The sequence below is a fragment of the Schistocerca piceifrons genome, chromosome X, assembly GCF_021461385.2.
Source record: "Schistocerca piceifrons isolate TAMUIC-IGC-003096 chromosome X, iqSchPice1.1, whole genome shotgun sequence".
Lineage (NCBI taxonomy): Eukaryota > Metazoa > Arthropoda > Insecta > Orthoptera > Acrididae > Schistocerca > Schistocerca piceifrons.
Genome location: NC_060149.1, coordinates 672,145,529 through 672,173,150, shown reverse-complemented (window position 1 = coordinate 672,173,150; position 27,622 = coordinate 672,145,529). Strand labels below are relative to the sequence as shown.

The following is a 27,622-nucleotide window of genomic DNA, read 5'->3' as shown; positions in this document are numbered from 1 at the left end:
CCAGAGGCAAATGTATCGGTAGGACTGCCTCAGGGAAGTGTGAGAAGACTATACATTAACGATCCGACGGATAGGGTGAGTAGCAATCTGCGGCTGTTTGTTGATGATATCGTAGTTTATGGGAAAGTGTCGTCGTTGAGTGTCTGTATGAAGAGACACGATGACTGGGACTGAATTTTTGTTTGGTGTGATTCATGTGAAAAAAATTAAGTTAATACAGATGAGTTCAATAACCAATCATGTAATGTTCGAATGCAGTACTAGTGGTGTGACGCTTGATACAGTACCTAGGTACAACACTGGAATGTGACATCAAATGGAACGAGCACGTACTACTGGTTGTAGGAAAGGTGAATGATAGACTTCGGTTAATTGAAAGAATTCTAGAAAAGTTTAATTCCTCTATAAATGATACAGTGCACATAATCCTCATGTGAATCTTTCTTGAGTACTGCTTATGAGCTTGTTAGCCCCATCAGATCTGATCAGGGAAGACGTAGAAGGAATTCGGAGGCTTGCTGGAAGGTTAGTTACCGGTAGGTTCCATCAACACGCGAATATTACGGAAAAGCTACGTGAACTCAATGTGAATCACTGGAGGGAATAGGTTCTTTCCGCCAAACACTACTAACAAAGTTCAGAGGAAAGGCAATTGCGATAGACCGCAGACGATTCGACCGCCACGAACATACATCCTGCTTAAGGAGTGTGAAGACAAGATAAATCAGGGCTCTTACGGAAACATATAGACAGTCATTTTTCCCCCTCACCATGTGCGAGTGGAAACAGAAAGGGAATGACTGTCAGTAGTACAAGGTATCCTACGCCATGCACCGTATGGTGCCTTCTGGAGAATGTCTGTAGCAGACGTACTTCCTCCCGCATACGTCTCATGGAATGAGAACGATGAAAAAAAAATCAGAGAATTTAGAACTCACTTTTCCCACACGCTATTCGATCATGGAACAGTGAAAATGTGGGTTGGGAGTCGATGGGGGTGGAGAGGAAGGTAGTGATACCAGGAATACCCTCCATGACGAACCGTAAGGTGGCTTGCAGAGTATAGATGTAAACGTAAATGTATCGTGGACTCCGAATCAGGGGCAACTTATCATTCTGTACATATACAAACGACTGACAGAGGGGACAGAAGCGATAAGTGGCAGAAAAAGTTAATGCATCGAACCACAGAGATTTGGATTTCTAATCTAACGTTTACCTACTGAGGCTCCAAACCTCCTATGAATGAGAAAACCTGGTTCACTGGAGAAGATTACTCATCGCCCACGTCGGTTAAGAGCATTCGCTAATAAGTTGAAATATTTTCGGACAGTTCGTCGTCGTTAGCATGTAGGCAAACACCATTCGTCTGTTGTTAAGACAATTGACTCGCACTCTGGAGGACTGTGGTTCAAATCCCCATCCAGAAAGTCATACCTAGGCTTCTTATGGTTTACCTAAATCGCTTAATGCAAATTCCGGGATAATTCCTTCGTAAGAGAAAGGCCGATTTCATTCGCCATGTCTGCCCAATCCGAACTAGCTCTGTTTCCAATGAGCCGTTGCCAAAAGGAACTTTAAGTGTCCTCGGAATCTCGAAAGAACACTCGAGCTTCTGACAGCTGCCTTTGCCACCGTCATCAGGAGTAAAACCCAATGACTGCGGGGGCTAGCACGGTGTTCCGCTTATACAGGCGAGATGACAGCGCCTGGAACCTGCCAGAGACGGTCGAAATGACTCATACGTGGGCAGGGGAGTTGGACAGCTCATAGCAGCTCCGGCCCGCCGCGGTACCTAGGGACGTTAGGCAGCACAAGGTACCGGCGCGAAGTTTGAAAGTATTTCACTTCCGCCTCCCGACAAGCGTCAAGCATTTGTTTTTCATTTCGCCGATATCCAAAGTCCGTCATCAAGCCCTAATAAGTGTGTCTGTTAAAGCTGCTGCAATTTATTCTAATCCCGGCCGCCGCCTTTATAACGGAATCCCAACATGATGATGGATGAGCCAAGACTCATATCTTTTCAAGTTGTATTTCGTGTCTGTTTTCCAGGCAATGTTCAACTACGGCCGACTTCTCAAGCTTCCTTGTTTAATACGTCGCGTGTCTCAGCACAACGTTCAGCAACAGTGCGAACAGTTTGATCAGTATAGATGCTGTCGCATTCGCAGGAGACACCATACACACTAGGCACTCGAAGAGCAACGTCCTCTTTAACAGAGTGTAATGTATGTTATATGTTGGAGGAGAGCCAGAACACTGTCTCCGCAACACATATCCTATCTTGCTGCTCGTTGCTCCTCTCACGCCGATTCACGGTGGAGCCTGAAAATGTTTGCATTGTCTCCCTTACTGTAACAATCTTCTGTCAACACGTGTCTCAGACTCAGCAATTAGGGCTGTAGGTCGTCGTGTTCAGAAATATTCTATGCTCTGTGTACTAACGTGTGCAGGACCGCTTTCTAGCATACAGGATTTACTACACACTTCAAAAAAAGTTTTGCATCACCCCATTTCCCAGAACTCCTGAAGACAGACGTTGACTGTTCAGAGATGTCACTAAACCCGCCAAAAATGTAAACGACCATGCATGAGCAGTGCACATTAGACGGAGGGGGACCGACGGCCAGTAAGTTCCAGTCGGTCCAACAGGAACGAGGTACACGGCTCGTGTTGTCTGTAGTTCAACCATGCCTAGACGGTCAATACCGCGGTTCGATCGCGTACCCATTGCTACTTTGTGCCAGGAAGGGCTCTCAACAAGGGAAGTGTCCAGGCGTCTCGGAGTGAACCAAAGCGATGTTGTTCGGACATGGAAGAGATACAGAGAGACAGGAACTCTCGATGAAATGCCTCGCTCCGGCCGCCCAAGGGCTACTACTGCAGTGGATGACAGCTACCTACGGATTATGGCTCGGAGGAACTCTGACAGCAACACCACCATGTTGAATAATGCTTTTCGAGAAGCGACAGGACGTCGTGTTACGACTCAAACTGTGCGCAATAGGCTGCATGATGCGCAACTTCACTCCCAACGTCCATGGTGAAGTCCATCTTTGTAGCCACGACTCCATGGAGCGCGCTACGGATGGGCCCAACAACATACCGAATGGACCGCTCACGATTGGCATCACGTTCTCTTCTCCGATGAGTGTCGAATATGCCTTCAACCAGGCAATCGTCGGAGAGGTGTTTGGAGGCAACCCGGTCAGGTTGACCGCCTTAGACACACTGTCCAGCGAGTGCAGGTGGAGGTTCCCTCCAGTTTTGGGGTGGCATTATTGGGGGGGGGGGGGGGCGACGTACACCGCTGGTGGTGATGGAAGGCGCCGTAACGGCTGTACGAAACGTGAATGCCATCCTCCGACCGATAGTGCAACCGTATCGGCAGCGTATTGGCGAGACATTCGTCTTCATGGACGACAATTAGCGCCCACATCGTAGACATCTTGTGAATGACTTCCTTCAGGATAACGAGATCACTCTACTAGAGTGGTCAGCATGTTCTCCAGACTTGAACCCTATCGAACATGCCTGGGATAGATTGAAAAGGTCTGTTTATGGACGACGTGACCCACCAACCACGCTGAGGGATCTACGCAAAATTGGCGTTGAGGAGTGGGACAATCTGGACCAACAGTGCCTTGATGAACTTGTGGATAGTATGCCATGACGAATACAGGTATGCATCAATGCAGGAGGACGTGCTACTGGGTATTAGAGGTACGGGTGTGTACAGCTATCTGTACCACCACCTCTGAATGTCGCAATGTATGGTAGTACAACTTGCAATGTGTGGTTTTCGTGAGCAATAAAAAGGGCGGAAATGATGTTTATGTTGATTTCTATTCCAATTTTTTGTACAGGTTCCGGAACTCTCGGAACCCAGGTGATGCAAAACTTTTTTTGGTGTGTGTATTTGCGTTCAAGTACAGGTCATTGTCACTTGGTTTCCTTTAGACTGAATGACCAAGGCTGGCTCACTTCCAGTCGCTGGTGTGTATGGTGTTCCCTGCGAAGGGGAGAAATGTACACTGTCTGACCAAAAGCATTCGGATATCAGCTATTAGTGGTGTGTCCACCATTCGCCTTTATGGCGGCTTCAGCTCTGCTGGGACACTTTCGGTGAAGTGTCTGAATGTTTGTGGATGAATGGCAGCCAATCCTTCCTCAAGAGTCGAAATCAGAAAAAGTGGCGATGCTGGATTCTAGGGTCTGGAGGGAAGTCGACGGTCTAACACGTCCGAAGATGTGCTATTCAGTTCATGTCGGAGCTCTGGGCAGGCCAGTCCATGTCGGGAATGTTATTGTCCACAAACCATTTTCTCACAGACGATTCTTTCTGGCAGGGTGCATTCTCATTTATTTATTTACACGTCAAGTTCCGTAGGGCCAAATTGAGGAGCAAATCTCCAAGGTCATGGAACGTATCAGTACATGAAATAACAACATAAAAGTAATAACAGATAAAAATGTTTATGAACCCTAAAAAAGTCAAGCCATAAGTTTAAGTGCACGCAATCAACAATATAAGATAAGAATTAGCTTAATTTTTCAAGGAACTCCTCAACAAAATAGAAGGAGTGACCCCATGAGGAAACTCTTCAGTTTAGATTTTAAAGCGCGTGGATTAGTGCTAAGAGTTTTGAATTCTTGTGGTAGCTTATTGAAAATTGATGCAGCAGTATACTGCACGCCTTTCTGCACAAGAGTTAAGGAAGTCCAACCCAAATGCAGGTCGGATTTCTGCCGAGTATTAACTGAGTGAAAGCTGCTTATTCTTGGGAGTAAGCTGATATTGTTAACGAGAAAAGATATTAACGAATATATACATATATATTGAAAGGCCAATGTCAAAATACCCAAACTAGTGAACAGGGGTCAATAAGAAGTTCGACAACTTGCACCACTTATTGCTCGAATCACCCGTTTCTGCGCCAAAAATATCCTTTTAGAATGGGAAGAGTTACCATACGCCATAAGTGACTGGAAATAAGCAAAACAGACTAATTTTTGTGTCGAACAATCACTTACTTCAGATACCGTTCGAACAGTAAAAATGGCAGCATTAAGTCTTTGAACAATATCCTGACGTGGGCTTTCCACGCTAGTACAAACGAATACAAACATCAATCATTCTTCTTCACTTGGCGTTCTCTTACGTGCACACCCTTACCACGAAAAGCAACATAGCGTAACACCGACACCTCCGTACTTGTAACTCTTCAGGCTTTCCCGGCGATCTAATGACATCTTGGGTTGTCGGGTGTTCTGCCGGATATCAGCGTCGTACTTGCACGATATTTCGGTCACGTAGCTCGTGACCTTCATCAGGTGCGACCTGAGACTGCTCTTCGAGTGGACCTGGTCCAGTATTTATGCCTATGGCCTTCCCCCTCCACAAACGGCTGTAGGCGCTTCCTCTGTGGTCCGTGCCCATTCCCTGTGACCTGCTGGAGCGTTGCTGCTCCGTTTTCCGTCCGCTGCGGTTCTAGGTGTTCCCTCTGCGGTCCGCGCCCGCCAAACCCGCTCCTGGGGGTTTCATCTACGGTCTTCTTGATGAAGGTCACGAGCTACGTGACCGAAATATAGTGCAAGTACGACGCTGATATCCGGCAGAACACCCGACAACCCAAGATGTCATTAGATCGCCGGGAAAGCCTGAAGAGTTACATCAAAAGTCTCTACGGGGAGGAGATGTATCAGAATCTCAAGAAGCTGGACAAGGTACGCCAGAAGAAAGGGAAGATGCTGAGTTCTCTCAGTTTTTTTGCTGAGGTGTCGAGATGGAGAAGTGGTACCAGTATTTGCCAGAATTAAACATCACATCAACTCCAGAGCAGCGAACAAGATAAAACGCAGAGCCAGCATGGCACTGGTGAGAGAGAGGATTCGAGATATGCGCCACAGGTTAGATGTTGTGGCCAGGGAGCTGTTACACATTCATCTGTACATGGCAGCCTCCTTAACAAGAGAAGATTGGGACTGGGTAGACCGTGCCTCCTGGTCTTTAGCTGAGTGTGCTAGAAGGAATGCCTCACCTTGCCAATCTGCAAAGTTTGACCACATGAGTAAGAAAGCACAGCAGATGGAAGAGACACGCACTGTGACGAATCTGAGTGGCATACAGTTTGATGATATAACCTTAAAGGTACTCAGCAAGGGTCTCAACTTTGCTACGACCCCTAGAAACGTACCCATTTCAGGTTTCGTCAGTGCAGTAGAGCAAGTTGCAGCCACACTTCCACCTAATGTGGAAGAGGATGTCCGCCAAGAGACCTGCAGGGCCCTCACCAAGGCCAGGCCGCCGAAATCGAACATCACAACCGAGGAGAGGCTTGCACTCAAGAAACTACAGGAAGACAACAGCATTGTGGTACTACCAGCAGACAAAGGGAACTCCACTGTCATCTTCCAGTGGGTGGATTATGATGAGAAAGTACGCCAACTTCTGGAGGTCCCTGCATACAGAATTCTGGAGTGTGACCCCACGGACAAGGTGGCCAAGAAGACTAGTGCTCTCTTGAAGGAAACAGGGATGCCCGATAAGATCATCAGACAACTACGGGAAAAAGCGCCAGTGCCACCGAGACTGTATGGTCTGCCTAAAATACACAAGGAGGGCGTGCCCCTACGTCCTATTGTCAGTAATATTGGGCCACCCACGTACACAACAGCCAAGTACTTGAAAGGTCTCCTGTCTCCACATATGGGGAAATGTATTCACCACATCCGCAACTCAGAAGATTTCCTGCAACGCCTCAAGCAACTGCACATCACAGATTCGGACATCATGGTTAGTTTTGATGTGGTATCGCTGTTCACCAGGGTCCCACTGAAGGACTCACTAGAACTGATTGCAGAGAAATCTGACGGTGCTCTTTTGGATCTGTTCAGTCATACACTGACATCCACGTATTTCCTGTACAGAAACCAATATTACGAGCAAACTGAAGGTGTAGCTATGGGCAGCCCACTGTCGCCTGTGGTTGCCAACATGTTTATGGAGGGTTTTGAGGAGAGAGCATTGGAGACAGCCACATTTAAACCCACATGCTTCTTTAGGTATGTGGATGACACCTTCGTGATCTGGCCACATGGGATGGACAGGCTCAATGAGTTTCTTGAACATCTTAACTCATGCCACCCTAATATCAAGTTCACCATGGAACTGGAGAAGAATGGCCAGCTGCCATTTCTGGATGTACTAGTCCAGAGGAAAGCAGATGGATCAATTGGTCACAGTGTGTACCGAAAACCAACACACACTGATTTATATCTGCAGGCCAGCAGCTGTCACCACCCTGCACAGAAGAATGGGGTTCTGAAGACTTTGGTCCACAGAGCACATGCCCTGTCAGACCAAGAGAATCTACCTATAGAGATAGAACGTCTCAAAACAGTTTTCTCCAGGAATGGATACACGGACAGACAAATTGAGAGGGCACTCCAACCAGCCACTATACCACAGATTCCTGAAGAAGACCAAGATGAAGCAAAGAAGGTGGCATATCTGTCCTATGCTGGCTCTATTTCTCCCAGAATCAGTAGGATCCTCCGTAAACACAATATCAAGTGTGTTTTCTGTCCATCCAACAAGATCGGGGGACTGCTGGGGAGTGTCCAAGACGACCTGGGGTTACGAAAACTAGGGATTTACAATATACCTTGTCAATGTGGCATGTCCTACATTGGCCAGACGACAAGAACTGTGGAGATCTGGTGCAAAGAACATCAGAGGCACACTAGATTAAGACAGGTGACTAAGTCAGCCATTGCCGAACACTGTCTAGGACTACATCATGCCATGAAGTATGAGGACACCAAGATTCTAGCACAAACACCCAGTTTTTGGGACAGTGTTATAAGAGAATTGATAGAAATTAAAACGGCTGACGATCTTATGAACCGTGACACAGGGTACCAGCTAAGCAGAGCCTGGGATCCGGCTCTGGAATTGTTAAAGGAGCAGCGGGGTCAGCTGCTACACTACACAAACCGAAGAACCAGAGACATGGAGATGGAAAACGAGCCCCTGACGGACTGCCAGGCGCACCAGACCGAAGATGGAACACCCAGAAGGGGGACTGGTGGGCCCGGACCGCAGAGGGAACATCCAGAGCCGCAGCGGACGAAAAACGGAGCGGCAACGCTCCAACAGGTCGTGGTGAGCGGGCGCGTACCGCAGGGGGAACGCTTGGTACCCCAGACCGTAGATGAAACCCCCAGGAGCGGGTTTGGTGGGCGCAGACCGCAGAGGGAATAGAACCGCAGCGGACGGAAAACGGAGCAGCAACGCTCCAGCAGGTCGCAGGGAATGGGCGCGGAACACAGAGGAAGCGCCTACAGCCGTTGGTGGAGGGGGAAGGCCATAGACATAAATACTGGACCAGGTCCACTCGAGGAGCAGTCTCAGGTCGCACCTGATGAAGGTCATGAGGTACGTGACCGAAATATCGTGCAAGTACGACGCTGATATCCGGCAGAACACCCGACAACCCAAGATGTCACCTCCATACTTCATTGTTGGCACCACACTTTATGGCAAATGACGTTCTCCAAGCAAACCTTCCATCGGACTGGCACAGGGTACAGCATGATTCATCACCCTAAATCATTTGTTTATAGTCATCTATTGCCCTGTGGAATCGCTTTTAACACCATCTCAAGCATCGCTTAGCATTGACTATGGAAATGTGTGGCTTCTGAGGAGCTGCTCAACCGCTGTACCCCGTTCTTTTTATCTCCATACATACAGTGTTTGTGCTACCTGGGCTGCTGTTAGAACTTTGGAACTCAAAGGTGATTCGTTCCGCTGAGTTTGTGCGACTTTTTACAACCACCTTCCGCAGCCTCGACGGTCCCTATCCGTCAGTACACAAGGTCTGCTTTGTCTTGATTTACCTGTGGTTCTTCCTTCGCTTTTCCACTTCATAATCACATCAACAATCGACTTGGGCAGCTGCAGAAGGGTTGAAATGTCCATGATGGAGTAGTTACATTGCATTCAATGACTGTTCTATGTTCGATGTCTCCTTAGTGACCCATTCTGCTCTCGCTGTTTCTTTGCTGACCACGCAGTATTCCCCGCCTCGGTTTATACCAAGCGATCTGCTTCTCATGATATATAGTGTTCGATTCCATATTCCGAATGCTTTTGATCAGATAGCGTCTGTGGAAAGAGGTAATAGAAAAAATTCATTGGTCGATGTTTTCCATGTGATGACGTGTTCAGTACCTACAACAGAGTAGTAGCGACCAATTTGGTTGTGTTACTTTCGCTCGCCTCATCTGCAGTGTACACTACTGGTCATTAAAATTGCAACACCAAGAAGAAATGCAGTTGATAAACGGGTATTCATTGGACAAATATATTATACTAGAGCTGACATGTGATTACATTTTCGCGCAGTTTGGGTGCATAGATCCTGAGAAATCTGTACCCAGAACAACCACCTCTGGCCGTAATAACGGCCTTGATACGCCTGAGCATTGAGTCAAACAGAGCTTGAATGGCGTGTATAGGTACAGCTGCCCATGCAGCTTCAACACGATACCACAGTTCATCAAGAGTAGTGACTGACGTATTGTGAAGAGCCAGTTGCTCGGCCACCATTGACCAGACGTTTTCAATTGGGGAGAGATCTGGAGAATGTGCTGCCAAGGGCAGCAGTCAAACATTTTCTGTATCCAGGAAGGCCCGAATAGCACCTGCAACATGCGGTCGTGCATTATCCTGCTGAAATGTAGGGTTTCGCAGGGATCGAATGAAGGGTAGAGCCACCGGTCGTAACACATCTGAAATGTAACGTCCACTGTTCAAAGTGCCGTCAATGCGAACAAGAGGTGACTGAGACGTGTAACCAATGGCACCCCATACCATCACGCCGGGTGATACGCCAGTATGGCGATGACGAATATACGCTTCCAATGTGCTTGGTTCAAATGGCTCTGAGCACTATGGGACTTAACATCTGTGGTCATCAGTCCCCTAGAACTTAGAACTACTTGAACCTAACTAACCTAAGGCCATCACACACATCCATGTCCGAGGCAGGATTCGAACCTGCGACCGTAGCAGTCGCGCGGTTCCGGACTGAGCGCCTAGAACCGCTAGACCACCGCGGCCGGCTTCCAATGTGCGTTCACCGCGATGTCGCCAAACACGGATGCGACCATCATGATGCTGTAAACAGAACCTGGATTCATCCGAAAAAATGACGTTTTGCCATTCGTGCACCCAGGTTCGTCGTTGAGTACACCATCGCAGGCGCTCCTGTCTGTGATGCAGCGTCATGGGTAGCCGCAGCCATGATCTCCGAGCTGATAGTCCATGCTACTGCAAACGACGTCGAACTGTTCGTACAGATGATTGTTGTCTTGCAAACGTCGCCATGTGTTGACTCAGGGATCGAGACGTTACAGCCATGCGGATAAGATACCTGTCATCTCGACTGCTAGTGATACGAGGCCATTGGGATCCAGCACGGCGTTCCATATTACCCTCCTGAACCCACCGATTCCATATTCTGCTAACAGTCATTGGATCTCGACCAACGCGAGCAGCAATGTCGCGATACGATAAACCGCAATCGCGATAGGCTACAATCCGACCTTTATCAAAGTCGGAAACTTGATGGTACACATTTCTCCTCTTTACACGAGGCATCACAACAACGTTTCACCAGGCAACGCCGGTCAACTGCTGTTTGTGTATGAGAACTTGGTTGGAAACTTTCCTCATGTCAGCACGTTGTAGGTTTCGCCACCGTTGCCAACCTTGTGTGAATGCTCTGAAAAGCTAATCATTTGCATATCACAGCATCTTCTTCCTGTCGGTTAAATTTCGCGTATGTAGCACGTCATCTTCGTGGTGTAGCAATTTTAATGGCCAGTAGTGTATTTATCGCTCCCCAGAAGAAACCAGACATTTTAATATACTGGAAGGTAGCTGTACACAACGTTAGGTGGGTGTTCATACCATTGTGTGTGTCTCTCTGACAGGGAAATCGCAAGACAAGATTTAACTTCAATCTTACTAACAGGGGAGATGCTGTAACCAGAACCCCAGCCGGCCGTGGTGGCCGTGCGGTTCTAGGCGCTACAGTCTGGAACCGCGCGACCGCTACGGTCGCGGGTTTGAATCCTGCCTCGGGCATTGATGTGTGTGATGTCCTTAGGTCTAAGTAGTTCTAAGTTCTAGGGGACTGATGACCTCAGACGTTAAGTCCCATGGTGCTCAGAGGCATTTGAACCATTTTGAACCGAACCGTAGTACATAGCTTCGTGCCTTGTGCTGGTGGGTAAACAAGGAGCTATGTGTCGGCACTGAAGTATATCCGAACATGACAATCTAGCTTTCAGTGTTGTTTCCCAATCCTCTGAAAATAGGTCACCAAGAGGCACACTGGTGTAATTTATACCCAGGTGTCTATCATGGCCTAAATGCACACTAGAACAGATGGAGGTGGGGTTAAAGAGAAGTCGTCAAAGATAACACGAAATCTGCTGGGTTACTCTTGTTACACACACACACACACACACACACACACACACACACACACACACACAGAGAGAGAGAGAGAGAGAGAGAGAGAGAGAGAGCATTCATCAGCTGTATGCAATCGTATATGATGGTTTTCGAATCAGGCAAATTGTCTTAGATTTGGGTCTACGACAAGCGAAGTCACACTAATTGCCAGATGCAGGAAACTGAGTGGGACACTTATTCTCAGGTTCAGTCTTGTTAGGGAGAGTGGCACAAAACAGAATTTACAACTGCACGAAGGCTATATAAATTCTTGCGAATATTGCGAACTGCTCTTTTTCCTTACGTAAAAGTACGGCTGGTAAGTATTGTTACACAGCTTCTAACGACCTTGATGCTCATGAAGAGCAAACCTCCGACAAAAAGCAAGTGATATAAAAGGAATGCGATATTTCTTTATTAAAACAAAACAGAAGTTACGGAGGTTGAAGACAGCATTCCGTAACATGGTGCAAGTTTCAGTATGCTCTAACGCAGAAATGAGCAAAGGAATGTTAAAGTCCATGCCAACAAGTTTTTTCTTACAGCTGCAAGTAACGAACAAAATGACTATCTCCTTTATAAGTCTCACACCAATAACACCTTGTTTTGCTCGTAGTAACAACGCTTCCGAAGTAAGGGCGACAAAATGCATCTAACAAAAAGGAAGAGAGTGTTATTATCAAGGGGTTGCATTATTTTACTATAATATCTCCGAAATAGAATATGAAATAGTTTCTTGGACTGCACTCTGTTCTTTTACGGACGTCCTGCACAGTTAATGAGAGCTTCAGACAACAGGAAGCGCAGTAACTGCTGGTACAATACTTGCGGCAGAATATTTGTTTCTGATCTTGCGGAGCATTTGGGCCCGAGCGGTCTACCGAGCTAGGTGGCGCAGTGGTTAGCACACTGGACTCGCATTCGGGAGGACGATGGTTCAATCCCGTCTCCGGCCATCCTGATTTAGGTTTTCCGTGATTTCCCTAAATCGCTTCAGGCAAATGCCGGGATGGTTCCTTTGAAAGGGCACGGCCGATTTCCTTCCCCATCCTACCCTCACCCGAGCTTGCGCTCCGTCTCTAATGACCTCGTTGTCGACGGGACGTTAAACACTAATCTCCTCCTCCTCCTCCTCCGAGCGGTCTAGGGCGCTGCAGTCATGGACTGTGCGGCTGGTCCCGGCGGAGGTTCGGGTTCTCCCTCGGGCATGAGTGTGTGTGTTTGTCCTTAGGATAATTTAGGTTAAGTAGTGTGTAAGCTTAGGGACTGATGACCTTAGCAGTTAAGTCCCATAAGGTTTCACATTTTCAGCATTTGGGCCTACATATTTGCCCTCTGATCACATGTTGGAATGACACGTACGCTACGTCATTGACGCGTTTACATTAATAACGTCGAGTGTCGTTAGAAGATCGTAAGAAAATACAGTAAGATATGGGCAAAATTTCCACTTGGTGTAATGAACGGCAGTTCTCTTTAAACATGGATATGCAAGATCATAACTATAATCCGGCAGTATTCTATTACCAGATGAGAGGCAAACATATCGAATAAATACTAACAAGGGGAAGGAAGACCTCAGACACGGCCAAAGGACTCGGCTCATATGTGACAGGCCGTTTGTTTACAACCTAAAATGTAAGACTGTAAGATATTATGTCTCGTCATCCCTGAGGTTTTTAGAAATCCACCTAAAGAGTTCATGACGCGCAGTCGACGTAAAATTGAGACGATCGACAGATAATTGAAAACTGAGAGTTTTTCATTATTATACGTTGGGTCCGCAAACTCATACTTCCCTAGAAATCGAGGAAAGAAACTGTTAAGACTGCCGATAATGTTCTCTTAAGATAAACGCTATTCTATAAAATCACCGCTTGTGTAGCGACCGCGGCATGTTGCCAGGGAGCAGGGAACCTGTGTTCGATTCTCAAATGAATTCAACAATTTTTTATTTATTTTTTTTCGTATCAAAATTGATTGTAATAGGAGAATTAATAGGGGAATGAATACGGAATAATAACAAGATAGGCAAATAAATTACTCATCATTTCTATTAGTAACGAATTAAAATTTTAAGACTCGTTTTATGATAACGATTCCGAGTAACAGTGTATGTTTACGTACGTAAAGAAATGTGTAGTGCTGCAAAGGAACCTGAAAATACGGCAAAAGCATTAGTGCCAAATGGAGAAATCCCTGTAAAATGAGTAAGGAAACAACAGTTTCAGATGTAAGCGGGAAATACAACCACTGATGACGTTTAAATCAATAAAATAAGACGCGTACTCTAACGCAATTTTCAGTAGTTGCAAACAAGGATTTTGATTACCTCGAATAATTACGGGCACAATGGTCACACTACCGAAGAATTTTTTTATAGATACATATGTTCAAATACATATTTTATTGTTTTACCTCTAGTATTTGCTACTAGTTACTATTATTACCAGTTATTAATAAGTATTTTTCAAAATTATAGATAATTTCAGTAGATATATTACGAGAAATAAAACAGCGACTATAATATGGAAGTCGTCCGTGGCAGAGCCATTTTTTGTTCTGCTGAAACACAACAGTGTTGTTCCTGTAGCGCCTTTTATGCGTCCAGGCAACTCAGAAAAGTAGGATTTAGACTTTAAAAAATAACTGAAAAATTTACTGTCGTCTGCACTTATATCGTATCACTGAGTGTGGACATATGACATTGTCGACGACGTCCTTAACTTGGAATTAGTACGACGTCATTATCTTGGAATTAGTGCGCTAAACGCAGGAACCCGCTGGGTGCTACGAGTATTCGAGAGGAGTAGGCTAGGTGCCATCACCGGGATACAACTTCTACCATTTTTCCTATCAACAACAGTAGAAACAACATTACACTTCATATGCCCTCAACCCAGTCACGTACATTAAGAAGTTATATCTGAGATAACTTAACACGCAAAGCACCGAAGTAAGGTCAACTATAATGCAACGCTCCAAATCGTCAGCTATATGAATTGATAAACGGAAATACATAAGTTTCACACACCTGTAGAACTGATCCTTTTCACAACTTCATCACTACCATGCTTGTCTGAAAAATATTAAGAGGCCTAGTGATGTTTTAGTTTTTTGTTTTATCAAACGAATGTGAAAAATTTAAGATCTGCCACTTTGACAATACATAGCTTAAAGCTCTGGTTTCCTTCGTGAAACGGGTTCCCCAAGTCCTTGGTAGATTTCTGGGGTGTGTGATACTAGATACATACTCAGCGACCATGCAGTTCCCTTAAGTTATTGGCTGGTGGTTTGTGGGGATGGCTCTTATAGTGTCCCAGATGTGTTCCGCCAGTTTCAGACCAGGCGAATTATGTGGACAAGACAACAATATGACTTCACTATCATGATAGTGAAACTAAGATAGTGCGATTCTGGCCTTGTTTCATGGGCAGTTATCCTCCTGGAAGATGTAAAATTTGTGAATTTTTGGCAACATCTTATGGGGCCAAACTGCTTATATCATTGATCCCTAAGCTTACACACTACTTAATCTAACTTAAACTAACGTACGCTATGGACAACACACACACACACATGCCGGAGGGAGGACTCGAACGTCCAATGGGGGTAGCCGCGCTGACTGTGACAAGACGCCTCAGACCGCGCGGCTGAAAGATGTGATCACCACCAGGAAAGACATAAAGCTTGAATGGGTGATGGTGGTCCACAATAAGGGTCATGTAAGTAGTGCGGTAATACTCGTTCTGGCACATATTGTTTGTGTGGTTTCCACACATTCAGGGGCAAATTAGCTCCCTCCCATAAACCTAATATTATGCTAATATATTTATGATCACCTTGGTCTGTTAATTGATTTATTATCCCCTGGTGGTTGACTTATGACCCCCTGGAGATAATCTGCCTTCTGAGAAGCCCACCACCCCTCCTCCTCCACATCTTCCTACCACACCCCACTGGGAAAAGGGGCACTATTTTATGTCACCACTCCCCCATTCATTACTGAGAAACTTTTCCCTCTCCTGGGAAATTCTGCAGCCATCCCCTCCCATCACCCATCTGTAAATTGGCAGGAAAAAGATATCTGGAAATTGGCAGGAAAAAGATACAGTCTATGTTGAGCTGATGGAAAATATGTAGGGTAGTTTCCTTTCTTTATTTTAGGTGCTATCCTTGTTGTGGATTGGCAAGAGAGCCAACCCACTATGAGAGGAAGCCGAAAGGCACGCGTTTTAGCTCACGCAGGCTGGCGTGAGGTCTGGAACAGGACAAGGAAGTTAATTAAACTTTAGCAAAAAAGGACGTAGCTGTTGGAATACTTAACTTTAATCCGTAAATGGTGAACATCGCTCTTGACGGTACATGTTTTACAGCATCAATAGTAACTGGTAATGGCGCTTTGCTAGGTCGTAGCAAATGACGTAGCTGAAGGCTATGCTAACTATCGTCTCGGCAAATGAGAGCGTAATATGTCAGTGAACCATCGCTAGCAAAGTCGGCTGTACAACTGGGGCGAGTGCTAGGAAGTCTCTCTAGACCTGCCGTGTGGCGGCGCTCGGTCTGCAATCACTGATAGTGGCGACACGCGGGTCCGACGTACACTAACGGACCGCGGTCGATTTAAAGGCTACCACCTAGCAAGTGTGGTGTCTGGCGGTGACACCACAATAATGTCGGAATTTGGCGGGGAAAGCTCAGCCCCTCCCCTTCCCTCCCCAACCTGGAAAAATCACTTATTCTGTGCTGATTTGTTGGACTGAAAGGTGGAAGTATTAACCCACCAGCAACTAGATGTCCCAATTACATAATTACACTGTTTCAGATTGGAGGTGTTATCTTGTTGGAAAGTTTTTGTGTGTGTGCTCACCTTGATGTGCAGGTATTGATGGAACTAGTGCACAGTGCCACCACAAGAGGACATGCCCCCACTCACCGCCCCAGTCCTCCACTTTGAAAAAAAAATTGGTGGGAAAAATAGCTCAGCCTGTGCTGAGCTGCTGGACTGGAATGCTCCCATGACAAGAAATGCAACTACATTGCAGAGGGCATAATAATATACTGCTTGTTTATAAAATTCAATTTGCATAGCAATTTGCAGGGTTGGATCTGTTTGGTGGAAAAAGCTGATCATTCTTTGCTGTTGGAAGGTACAGGGCTTGTAAAGTACCTAAAAAAAAGTAATTAAATATGTAAATAGATCGCTTTTTTCCAATCGAGCAATGAGTACCATCATGAAATCAGTGTCAACAAAAAGCACTCGCCACATGTAATCACACTGTCACAAACCGTGCTATACATATTTGACAAAAACCTTTCAGTCACATCTTCCTGCATGCCACCCTGCATACATGCTCTGGGCTACCAGCAACCCCTCGGGTCTTGAGCACTAGACTGGGATGCGCCGGTCACCTATGGAAGAATGTGTGATACTGGATGTCAGCTTCCTTTGTAATTTGATACAGGACTCACTTCTTCTATTGTTCCCAAACATACACCTTCCACACCAGCTCATTGGAGGCAGCTGCTCTATGTGGTCACCCTGATGTACTTATACTGACTAAGTTAGGGCACAACATTATCAACAGAGGACGCTGGGAAAAATAACCTTCCTATCCCTCTATCCCTCCTCCCTCACCCTCTAGTTACTTCTTGTTCGACAAAGTATCAGGTAGTGGCAACTCTTTGATACTGATACCTGGGAAATCCCTATTGAAACACATGCACTATCTCTCTCTCTCTCTCTCTCTCTCTCTCTCTCTCTCTCTCTCTCTCTACACCTCCATCCTTTCTCTCAAGTGGTTACTTCCCGACCAGTGAACATCTGTCACGTGCCACCAGAAACCACACTAAACCCTCTTTCGTCCTGAAAAAAGTACTGGGTACCTGGTAAATCTCCAGCCCTACCCAAAATTTTGGGCTGTGAATGTTTTGGAAATAGTATATCTCCACTACCCCCACTCAGTTACATTGACTGACTAATTAATTAAATCGATACCTTATGTGTGGGACAGATTTCCTTGCTTCCTATTGGTGGATACTAGTACTGAGATATTTAGCGGGAAATTCTTGGGCTATCAAGAATTCGATCTCACAACTGCCCGGATTCTAAGCCCTACACTTCCCCCTTCTGGATTCACCTTTCACTATATTGGTGGCGACGGGCAAAGTTATTTCGTCTGGTGGGAAATCCATTACATTGGAGGTATCTGAAAATGGCAGTGAGAATTTCAAATTTCAGCTTAGTTGCGCTATGTCGCTAAACAATTTGCAGGAGACAGGGCATAGGTTTGACTGGAGTCGCATCGCAATACCACTATTGTAAACAAGAAATTGATCAATCGAGAATTTGATGTCATGATTGGAAGTGATGCTGTATAAAATAATACTTGTTATATCAAATTTCGGGGGTGGGGGTGTGGGAATTTATGCCGTCACGGTTGAGTAATTCCTGGCCACCTGCAGGTTTGCTAAGTGTATCTTTTAAAACACTATACAATTCCCAAGTTGGTTTTCTCTGCAACACCAGAACGAAAAAGGAGGGTAAGGATACATTGCATGATAGGATAGTAACAATAACAAATCCACCTTTATTCAAACAAATACCAATCCACTTTCGTGCTGCAAGAGAGAGTCCACTGGGATGTACTGAGAAGCAGTCAACGTCACACACAGCAGCCATCACCAAGTGGACAGAGCACTTTGTAAACACATACACTTCAACCACAATCCATTCTGTCGTAGTTGCCATTGTTAGATGTCAGAGATCGCAGAAACTTTCGTAGGCCACTGCCACTGGTCGTCTTCACACGATCTCCAAGTATTCACACACTGGTCGTATAAGATGCTCTGAGGCCATAGAGACTGTCACCGAAACTGCCCAGCCGTCAACAGATCAATTTACATGAGGGAATAATCGTCCAGCGCAAATACTCGCCTTATTGAATCTTCTCACACAACACACAAAATCCATCAGGCCGCCCAATATATACTGACTATTACTTTGCTATTCACTTGCCCAGAGTGAGACACAGTTTGGTCAACTTCACCCACATACCCTGCCTGACCAGTTCAGTAGGCTCGGAAATGGCTCCCGCCTTAAGCTGGAAATGTCCATTCATTCCAACTACAAGCTACCTCGGCCCTGCGCCCAGACAACAAGAAGAGTCGTCCTAGGGAACCAGCCACATATTTATCAGTGTAACTACAATTAAATATTATGATCACAGCGCCAATCTGGTGACATTCCACAATGACCAAAGTATCACGACTACCTGTTTGTGACAACTATGGCTCTGGAAATATTAGTTTCCCATGTAAATCTACATCCTCCTTATGACTGGATGTAATTTTTCACATTAAAGCTTTCATACTTCTAACAGCTATTGAAGCACAGAAATCGAAGTTTTCCATGTAAAAAACAGAGAACTTGTACCTCCCTTACAACCACACATCGTCCCGCCCACAACATTTTCTTTGCGCATGTCGGAACACTGACCACAGTAAATTTACATTCCAACCCATACACATTCCACACAATCAGTGTAATTACTGTTTATACGTGTACAGCGTCGAAAAACGTTGTGGAATGTCTATACTGACACCAGCTAGGTGTCTGGATTCTTCTCAATTCTAGGAAATTATTTGACATTACGGTCTTCCAGCCAATCAGATTCCGGAAGGTGCTGCATCCCACCAAGACTCTCTTATATGGGAAAGAAATGACGGTTGCCTTGCCTTCAACTACCTAATTTCAACTACTTTTCAAGGCCACTCAACTATCCACGTCCCATTCATGCAGACCATCGCAAATAGGAGTCTCTTTCTTTGTGTTTTCTGACAGGGTAGAGTGAATTTGAAAACAAATATTCTTGTACAAAATCTTTATTATCTTCTGCATATACATTTACACACTCTTTTCATTTTTGCTTGCTGTGATTTTCTGAGTGTAAATGCACATATACAGAGTGGCGCAAAAAGAACGCATGGATTTCAGACTCGTGTAATTGGCTCTATTTTGAGTACATACGATATGTACTCATATCACTGCAATTGGTAATGTATCCAATGTATGAATTGTCACTTTCTCACGTTTTAAAGGTAAAGTCAGGCAGATAATGGCATTCTTTGTGAATACACATTAAAAGTCTTTCTTCGAAGTTCACCACAACTGTCGCCAACATGTCATGTGAAACGGCAACAATTTCTTGACGTACTACAACTTTCAGGTCATTGTGTGTACGAGGTTTGTTGCAATAGTCTACTTTTTAGGTGAGCCCATAGGAAGAAGCCAAAAAGCTGACAAATCTGGCGAGCGTTCTAGCCAGTGGACATGGCCGTAACGTGAGATCACTTGTTGGGGAAGCATTTCTCGAACAACTAACGCGGAATCATTAGCCGCGTGGGATGTGAAAAAAAAAAGAACACCCAACGATTCCCACTTTGGACACTCCACACCACATAATCACTTTTAAACTGGGCAGTAGGTTTTGATGCACTTCTTGTGGGTTGTCTGCTGCCAAAAAGCGACATTTTTATTTGTTTGCATACCCGTCTAAGTGAAAATGCCCTTCATCGCTCAGCATCAACATAACATCATCATCAGCAGGAACACTCTCACAAAACTGTCTCCATTCATTATAATCACAATCGTGAATGTTCTGTGCGATCATAATTTTGTGAGGATGAAAATTTAGCTGATCCTCCATGATGCGCTGCTACGAGCGACGAGACAATTGATCACACGCTCTTACTCTATCGACATTTTCCTGCGTTTGCACCGTGCGAGGACGACCAGACAACGTCTGCTTCATTACTAATCCAGTTGTCCGAAAAGAGGCAGCCCAACACAATATTGTGTTGCGATCACGATCGAACCATTTCGCGGAACACTGAAGTGTGTACGGAAGAGCTGTTGAATTGACAGAGTAATTACTTTGAAGAAATGTTCAATAGCGAAAACGCGACAATGCACGGCCCATTGCACCTTTGCTACTGAAGCTGGACGCTCTAACCTACAAAACAACAGGTCTCCAACACCGCCATGCCGCTCCCGCCACTGATACTACCCAAGTCGAATTCGTGCATTCTTTTTGCGCAACAATAATTGTTTTCAAATTCTCTCTACCACGCGAAAAAAATAAAAAGGAAAAGACTTCTATTTACAATTATCTGAGTGTATGGGATGTGGGTAGTTGGATGATCTTGAAAAGTTGTTCACACTAGGTGCTTGAAGCCAAGGCAACCCTCGTTTATTACCTACACAAATATCGTCAGACTGGTGCTGCTGTGGTAATATTTAATTGTAATTAAACTGATAAATATGTGGCTGGCTTCCTAGAACGACTCAGCTTGGTGTCTGGACGCGTGGCAGAGGCAGCCGGTGGTCAGAACAAATAGACATTTCCAGCTTAAGGCGCGAGCCGCGACTGAGCCTCCCGAACCGGTCAGGTGGGATACGACGGTGCAGTTGACCTAAGCGTGTCACCTTCTGGGCGGATGAACAGCAAACTAATACTCACTGTGTGTTGGCAAGGCTTCACGATCGTGTGTGTTGTGAGTATTCTCCGATTTTTACGTGGGGCGAGTGTTTGCACTGGATGATTATTCCCTTAATGTAAAGTGAGTGGTTGACTGCTTGGCAGTCACAGCAGCAACCTCTCCGCCCTCCAAGCATCCGGTACGGCCAGTGTGTGGATGCTGGGAGATAGGTGGCAGCTGCCGGTATGGCCAGCGCACGGCTTTGAGGCACGGGGACCTATGGGAGTTTCCAAGATCTCTGACGTCTAACCGTGCCAGTTACTATGGAAAGTATCGTGGGTTAAGTGTATGTGTTTACAAAGTGCCCTGTCCATGTGGTGACAGTTGCTGTGTGTGGCGTTAAGTGCTTCTCATTACATCCCAGTGGACTCTGTCTTGTAGCAGAAAAGTGGAGTGGTATTTGTTTAAATAAAGATGGATTTGTTGTTGTACTATCCTATCATGCGGTAAACCCTTACCCTCCTTTATCTTTCTGGTGTGCCATAGAGAACCAACTTGGGAATTCTATAGCGCTTTAAAAATACACTTAGCAGACCTGTAGGTGGTCGGGAATTACACAACCGTGATGGCATAAATTATGGGCGAAATTTGAAATTACAAGTACCATTTTATACAGCATCACTCCCAATCGTGACATCAAAATCCTGACTGATCAATCCACTGTTTCTGACAATGGTATTGGTAACACATCCCAGTCAAACCCCTACCCTGTCTCCTGCAAGTTGTTTAAGGACATAGCACAACTAAGCTGAAATTTGAAATTCTCACTACCATTTTCAGATAACTCCAATGTAATGGATTTCCCACCAGACTGTCTAACGTTGCCTGTATCCATCAATATGAGGAAAGGTGAATCCAGAAGGGGGGGAAGAGTAGGGTTTGGAAACTGGGCAGTTTCATCGAATCCTGGATAGCCCAAGAAATTCCTGCCAAATATGTCAGTTGAAGTATCCAACCATTGGAAGCAAGTAAAAACTGTCCCACACAGAAAGTATCGATTTAATGAATCAGTCAATCAGTTTGATGCAGTGGGGTTAGCACAAATGTAATATTTCCAAGACATCCAGACCCAGCAATTTGGGTAGGGCTGGGGGTTTACCAGGTATCCGTTACTTAGTTCGGGACAAAAGGGGAGTTAGTGTGATTTCCAGTGGCACATGCCACACGTTTGTTGGTCAGAAAGTAACCACTTGAGAGAGAGAGAGAGAGAGAGAGAGAGAGAGAGAGAGAGAGAGAGAGAGAGAGCATGTGTTTTGACAGAAATTTCCTGAAATTTCCTAGATATTAATAGCAAAGAGTTGCTGCCACCTGATGCTTTGTCAGACAGGAACAAACAAGAGTATGAGAGTGGGGGGGGGGGGGGAGGATGGGCTTTTATTTTAGAGAGGAGGAGTAGGGAGGTTATTTCTCCTAGTGTCCTCTGTTGGTGCTATTGTGAACTAACTTAGTATCTGCACTGCAGGGAGAGCACATAGAGCAGCTGATTCCACTGAATGGCGTGGAAGGTGTGTGTTTGGGAACAAAACAAGAAGGTACTCTGGTGCCAACTTTCAGAGGAAGCCGACATCGAGTATCACTAATTCCTGTGCAGGCGACCAGCGCCTCATAGTCCAGTGCTAGGGACTCAAAGGGTTGCTGGCAGTACGGCATGTGTGGTAGCGTGCAGCTAAGTGGCCAGTGTGTGGGTGGACGATAACGCAATGTTCCGGTTAGCATAGTACCCGGCACATCTGACCTGGGGTCGTTGCGAAGATGCGATCGGAAGGTTTCCACTGGATATGGGTTGTAGTGGTGGGCGAGGGTGCTTGTAAAATCATGAAATGGTGCATACAAGACCTCAGATATAAAACGAGGTTTTTCCCACAAGTTTCAATATTCCACACCGTCAATCAGTTTGATGAGATATTTGCCTCTAAATATGCACGTCATCAATCATAAGTGTGTCATTATTTCCGGGGAACTGAGGTGTTGTGGGATCAAGACCATAAGGAGTTCTCCTAGTATCTGCCAGTGACATCACAAGAGTGAAGGTACAATGATTGAGCTATTTGCCACCAAGGAGGAGCCCAGTCTCTGAGAAATTGATTAAGTAAAGTCAATGCAAATTGAATTAAACAATATATTATTATTACATTGATCTGAATTTTGTGCCCTGAGATCCTTTCTTTTCAGCACAGACTAAGACCTTTCCCCACCAATTTCCAGATGAGGGGGGAGAGGGTAAGTGGGGGAGGCGAGAGGAGGCCTGGGTGATTTCCCAGAAAGGGGAAAAGAGGCTCAGAATTGAACTGGGGAGGGGTGACAAAAAAGTGTACCTTTTCTGGAGGGGTGGGGAGGGGGTGGGATGGGGGATTGTGGTAAGGGTGGATTATCCCCAGAGGATCATAAATCAACCACTAGAGTGTCATAAATCAATTAGCATTACAATAGGTTAAGCGGAGGAGGATAATTTGCCCCCGAATGTATGCTTTCCCCTGACTGTATGCAACCTGCATGAAGAAAATGACCCAGAAGCCTCTTTAATCTACTAATGGTTCAAATGGCTCTGAGCACTACGGGACTTAACATCGGAGGTCATCAGTCCCCTAGAACCTAGAACTACTTAAACCTAACTAACCTAAGGACATTACACACATCCGTGCCCGAGGCAGGATTCGAACCTGCGACCGTAGTGGTCGCGCAGTTCCAGACTGGAGCGCCTAGAACCGCTCGGCCACTCCGGCCGGTCTTTAATCTACTAATCACATAGTCCACAGCTGTGTCTTCGATTAGTCCTACAAGTACCACAGAAGCCTGATTGCTTTGTGCCTGCAACAGAACTGTACTCTGTTGTCAGATCTGCCCATTCTGTTTTACAGTGCTGGCAAGCCTACGACCTCCACTTCCTGTGATGAGGCTCGGAGGTCCAACATCTTGTAGCTTACTCGTGATTTCACCGTCTTGCGACCACTTTTCATGGATAAGCACAGAAACACCTGACCAGCTTTTCCATTTTCGACATGCTCGTTCTCAGAAGCCGGGCTATAATAATCTGCCCTTTACCAGACTCGTTCATCTCAGTGGATTTCCCCATTTGCGCTCGATGTCGTCGCCAGAATGATACCACATTCGTCTCTTCTTTCCTTACCATGTCACTTGCCCGCAACGCCAACAGACGGCATTCAGTCTCGCGGAGGGCGGTGACTGTAATGTTTCAGCTGATCATTGTATACACTATTGGATCCTTATCACTCCACCTGAAAATGATTCTGCGTACTGACACAATGAGAGCTAACTGGATGAGAATATTAAAGGGCAAATTTCTATTGTGTATCATCAGTATACTCGATTGTAAGCTGCCATCGTGATGTGTTGCTGGTAAAATATTGACGGAAAGTCAAAGGAATCATACTTTGCAAATAAGCTTTTTGTGTAATCGCGAATCATGCAGATGCAGGCCACTTACCCAGCAGTGGAGACGTTGGCGATGCGCAGCGTGGTGTTGCGGTGCTTGAGGGAGTAGGCCCTGCGGTAGTCGAGCGTGTGCCAGTGGTGCGAGCTCGTCAGCCACGACGGGAACCTGCACTTGGCCGGCGACGACGCTGCAACAAGCGCCACCAGCTCACGTCTACTACTAGTCTTTTAACCATACTGTAGTGGAATGTTATAAAGACAGACAAAAATATTGTTAACAAGCTCTTTTACATCAAACTTCCATGGCAGAATTAGACATAACTCTTCAGGCTTTTCCGGCGAGATCTTGACACGTGGAACAATCGGGTCTACTGCCGGATGTTTGTGTCGCTCTGGCACAATACTTCTGCCACGTAACTCGTTGCCTTCTTCAGGTGCTACCTGAGACTGCCGTGTTGGAGAGAGAAGAAGGATGGGGCCCCTCCACGCCCGCACCAACGTGGTGACCAAACCAGAAGTTCTACTGTCACCTCCGTAAACATGTTAGTTTTTGAATCAGGCGTCACAGGATGCAGGCTGTGATGTTGTCCATGCGTTTGGGTAAGACTACTCATTAACATGGTCCATCAGGAGATAGAAGTGGTCGGAAACGATCGAAGGGTAGCGGTTTTAAGAGCAGAGGAAAAAAAGTGCCAAGGCCAGCGCCAAGGGAAAAAAACCTCTGCGACAGTAGGACGGGTAGTAAGGGCAGTAGCGGCTTGCTAGCTGCGACAGAGCATGCAAGGCGAGGGAAGGTTAGCGTGAGGTATTGTGCATCGTTACCTATGTGCATCTTGTCCAGTATTTATGCCCAGAAGGCGCTAGGTGCTCTCTTTGCCGTCCGCGCCCGCCTGTCGCTGCTTGTAATGTGTTGTCTCTTTCCCGGTGTTCCCTCGGACGTCCGTGCCCGATTTGGGCGCCATCTGTGGTAGCTCTCTGAGGCCTGTCCTGTGTCGGGCGCGGACGTCTGAGGGAGCACCGGGGAAGAAACAACACCTTACAAGCAGCGCCAGGCGGTCACGGACCGCGAACAGAGCCTCTGACGCGAGACGGGCCTTAGACAGCTGCCACAACTGCAGATGGTGGACTAGGCAGGCGCGGACGTCCGTCGGAGCACCAGGGAAGTGCCAACACCTCGGGAGTAGCGCCAAGCGGGCGCGGACCACGAACGGAACGCCACATGCGGGTCCGGCCCCAGACAACTGCCACGACCACAGAAGGTGGACGAGCCGGGCGCGGACGTCCGTGGGAGCACCATGGAGGGGTAAAAACCTCAGGAGCAGCACCTGGCGGGCGCGGACCGCGAACGGAACGCCCAACACAGGACAGGCCTCAGAGAGCTGCCACAGATGGCGCTCAAGTCGGGCGCGGACGTCCGAGGGAACACCGGGGAAGAGAGAACACATTACAAGCAGCGACAGGCGGGCGCGGACGGCAAAGTGAGCACCTAGCGCCCTCTGGGCATAAATACTGGACAAGATCCTCCAACACGGCAGCCTCAGGCAGCACCTGAAGAAGGCAACGAGTTATGTGGCCGAAATATTGTGCCAGAGCGACACAAACATCCGGCAGTAGACCCGATTGTTCCACATGTCAGAATTGGACATCTTAAAGTACCAAAACTTTGAAACTTTTACAAATTCCTAATTACGAATTATTTTTTAAAAAATTTGTTCTACAGCCCGAAGACAGGTTTTATGACAGCTCTTCACGCTACTGTATCCTGTGCAAGTCCTTCATATCTGTACAGCTGCTACAGTTTACATCCTTTTGCACCTGTTTACTATAGTGAAGCTTTGGAGATCCCCCCTCTTCCATTTGTACCCCCGCCCCACCACCCCCACTTGCTTCAGTTAACAAATTAACAACTCATTTATGCCTCTGAGTATGTCCTATAACCTAACCAGTTTTTTAGTCAAATTTCTCCCCAACACTATTTACTAGCTCTTGATTAGTTACTCGATCTACCCACCTAATGTCTGATAATCTTCTGTAGCACCAGAATTTAAAAGCTCCTATTATGCTCTTGACATGTACTAATTATCATCCACTTTTCGTTCCCATATAATGGTGTGAATTTTCCCACGCTTCTTCTGACTTAAAAGAGTCCACTATGTTGACAGCTCGTCCAGTACTGCCAGAGCAATATTTCCTCGAAAATACTTCAGAGAAGGTGGAGATATATGTTGCATGAAATAACTGACTTTTCAAAAGCTGATTTCAGTTGCGACGTCTTTTTCTACGCTGTTGGTAGATACTGTTGATTCTTTAGATTCCACCTTGGTAGTAACGCTGACTTCGCCAGGTGTCGGCGTTAAAAGCGGCTGAACGTTGCTACTCACCCAGCGCTTACTACTTGGCTGTAATATCGAGAACTATTCACTATTCCACACTCAGGTAAAGTTGGTATTCGATCTCTACTCTCTAATACGCATATCCAAAGTCTGGGATGTGTTGGCCTTTTCATTAACGAAGCAGGTATGCAGTATGGTGGAATCTTACGTCAAAAATTAAGTTGCTACTGTTGGAAAAAGTGTAAGGAGGTCACTATATTTAACACACTCTAATAGATCAGTAACATTGTCCTGGTCATATAAAAGACTGGAGAATTGTTGGGGAATTAATTAAGATAATTATCAAGAAGTCTTTTGGCGGAACCACATTTTACTATGTCTCATACTCGGCCGACTAAGTATCAGTAATAAGAAGGGAGAGGGGGTTGATTGTCATATCGCGTATTGTCTTGACCCAGCTGCATGTTGAGACTTCCTGCCAGATTAAAACTGTGTGCTGGACCAGGACTCAAACACAGGACCTTTGCCTTTCGTGGCCAAGTTTCCCACCAACCGAGCAACCCGAGCAGGACTCACGTACGTCCTCACCGTTTTACTTCCGCCAGTACCTCATCTCCAACGTTCCAAATTTTAAGCAACTTATCCTGTGGAAATTGGAGGACTATCACTACTGGAAGAAAGGCTATTGCGAAGACAGGGCTTAGCCACGCCCTGAGGAATGTTTCCAGAACGAGTCTTTCTGTCTGCAGTGGTGTGTGCCCCGACATGAACCTTCTTGGCGGATTACAACTATGTGCAGGACCGAGACTCGAAACCAAGACCTTTT

The 27,622-nt window shown here is 46.1% G+C and overlaps 1 protein-coding gene and 1 non-coding gene across 2 annotated transcripts in view; one reads left to right on the top strand and one right to left on the bottom strand.

Annotated features, from left to right (window-relative positions):
- The window catches only part of LOC124722667, a 625,281-nt gene that overhangs the window by 245,334 nt on the left and 352,325 nt on the right, over nucleotides 1-27,622 (bottom strand). The window contains exon 6 of the mRNA XM_047247812.1: nucleotides 24,516-24,651. Within this exon, the coding sequence (XP_047103768.1) occupies nucleotides 24,516-24,651 (136 nt within the window). The remainder of the gene's footprint in view (nucleotides 1-24,515; nucleotides 24,652-27,622) is intronic.
- Trnaa-cgc lies at nucleotides 12,414-12,486 on the top strand. The gene has a single exon. It is a non-coding gene; the product is annotated as a tRNA-Ala (tRNA).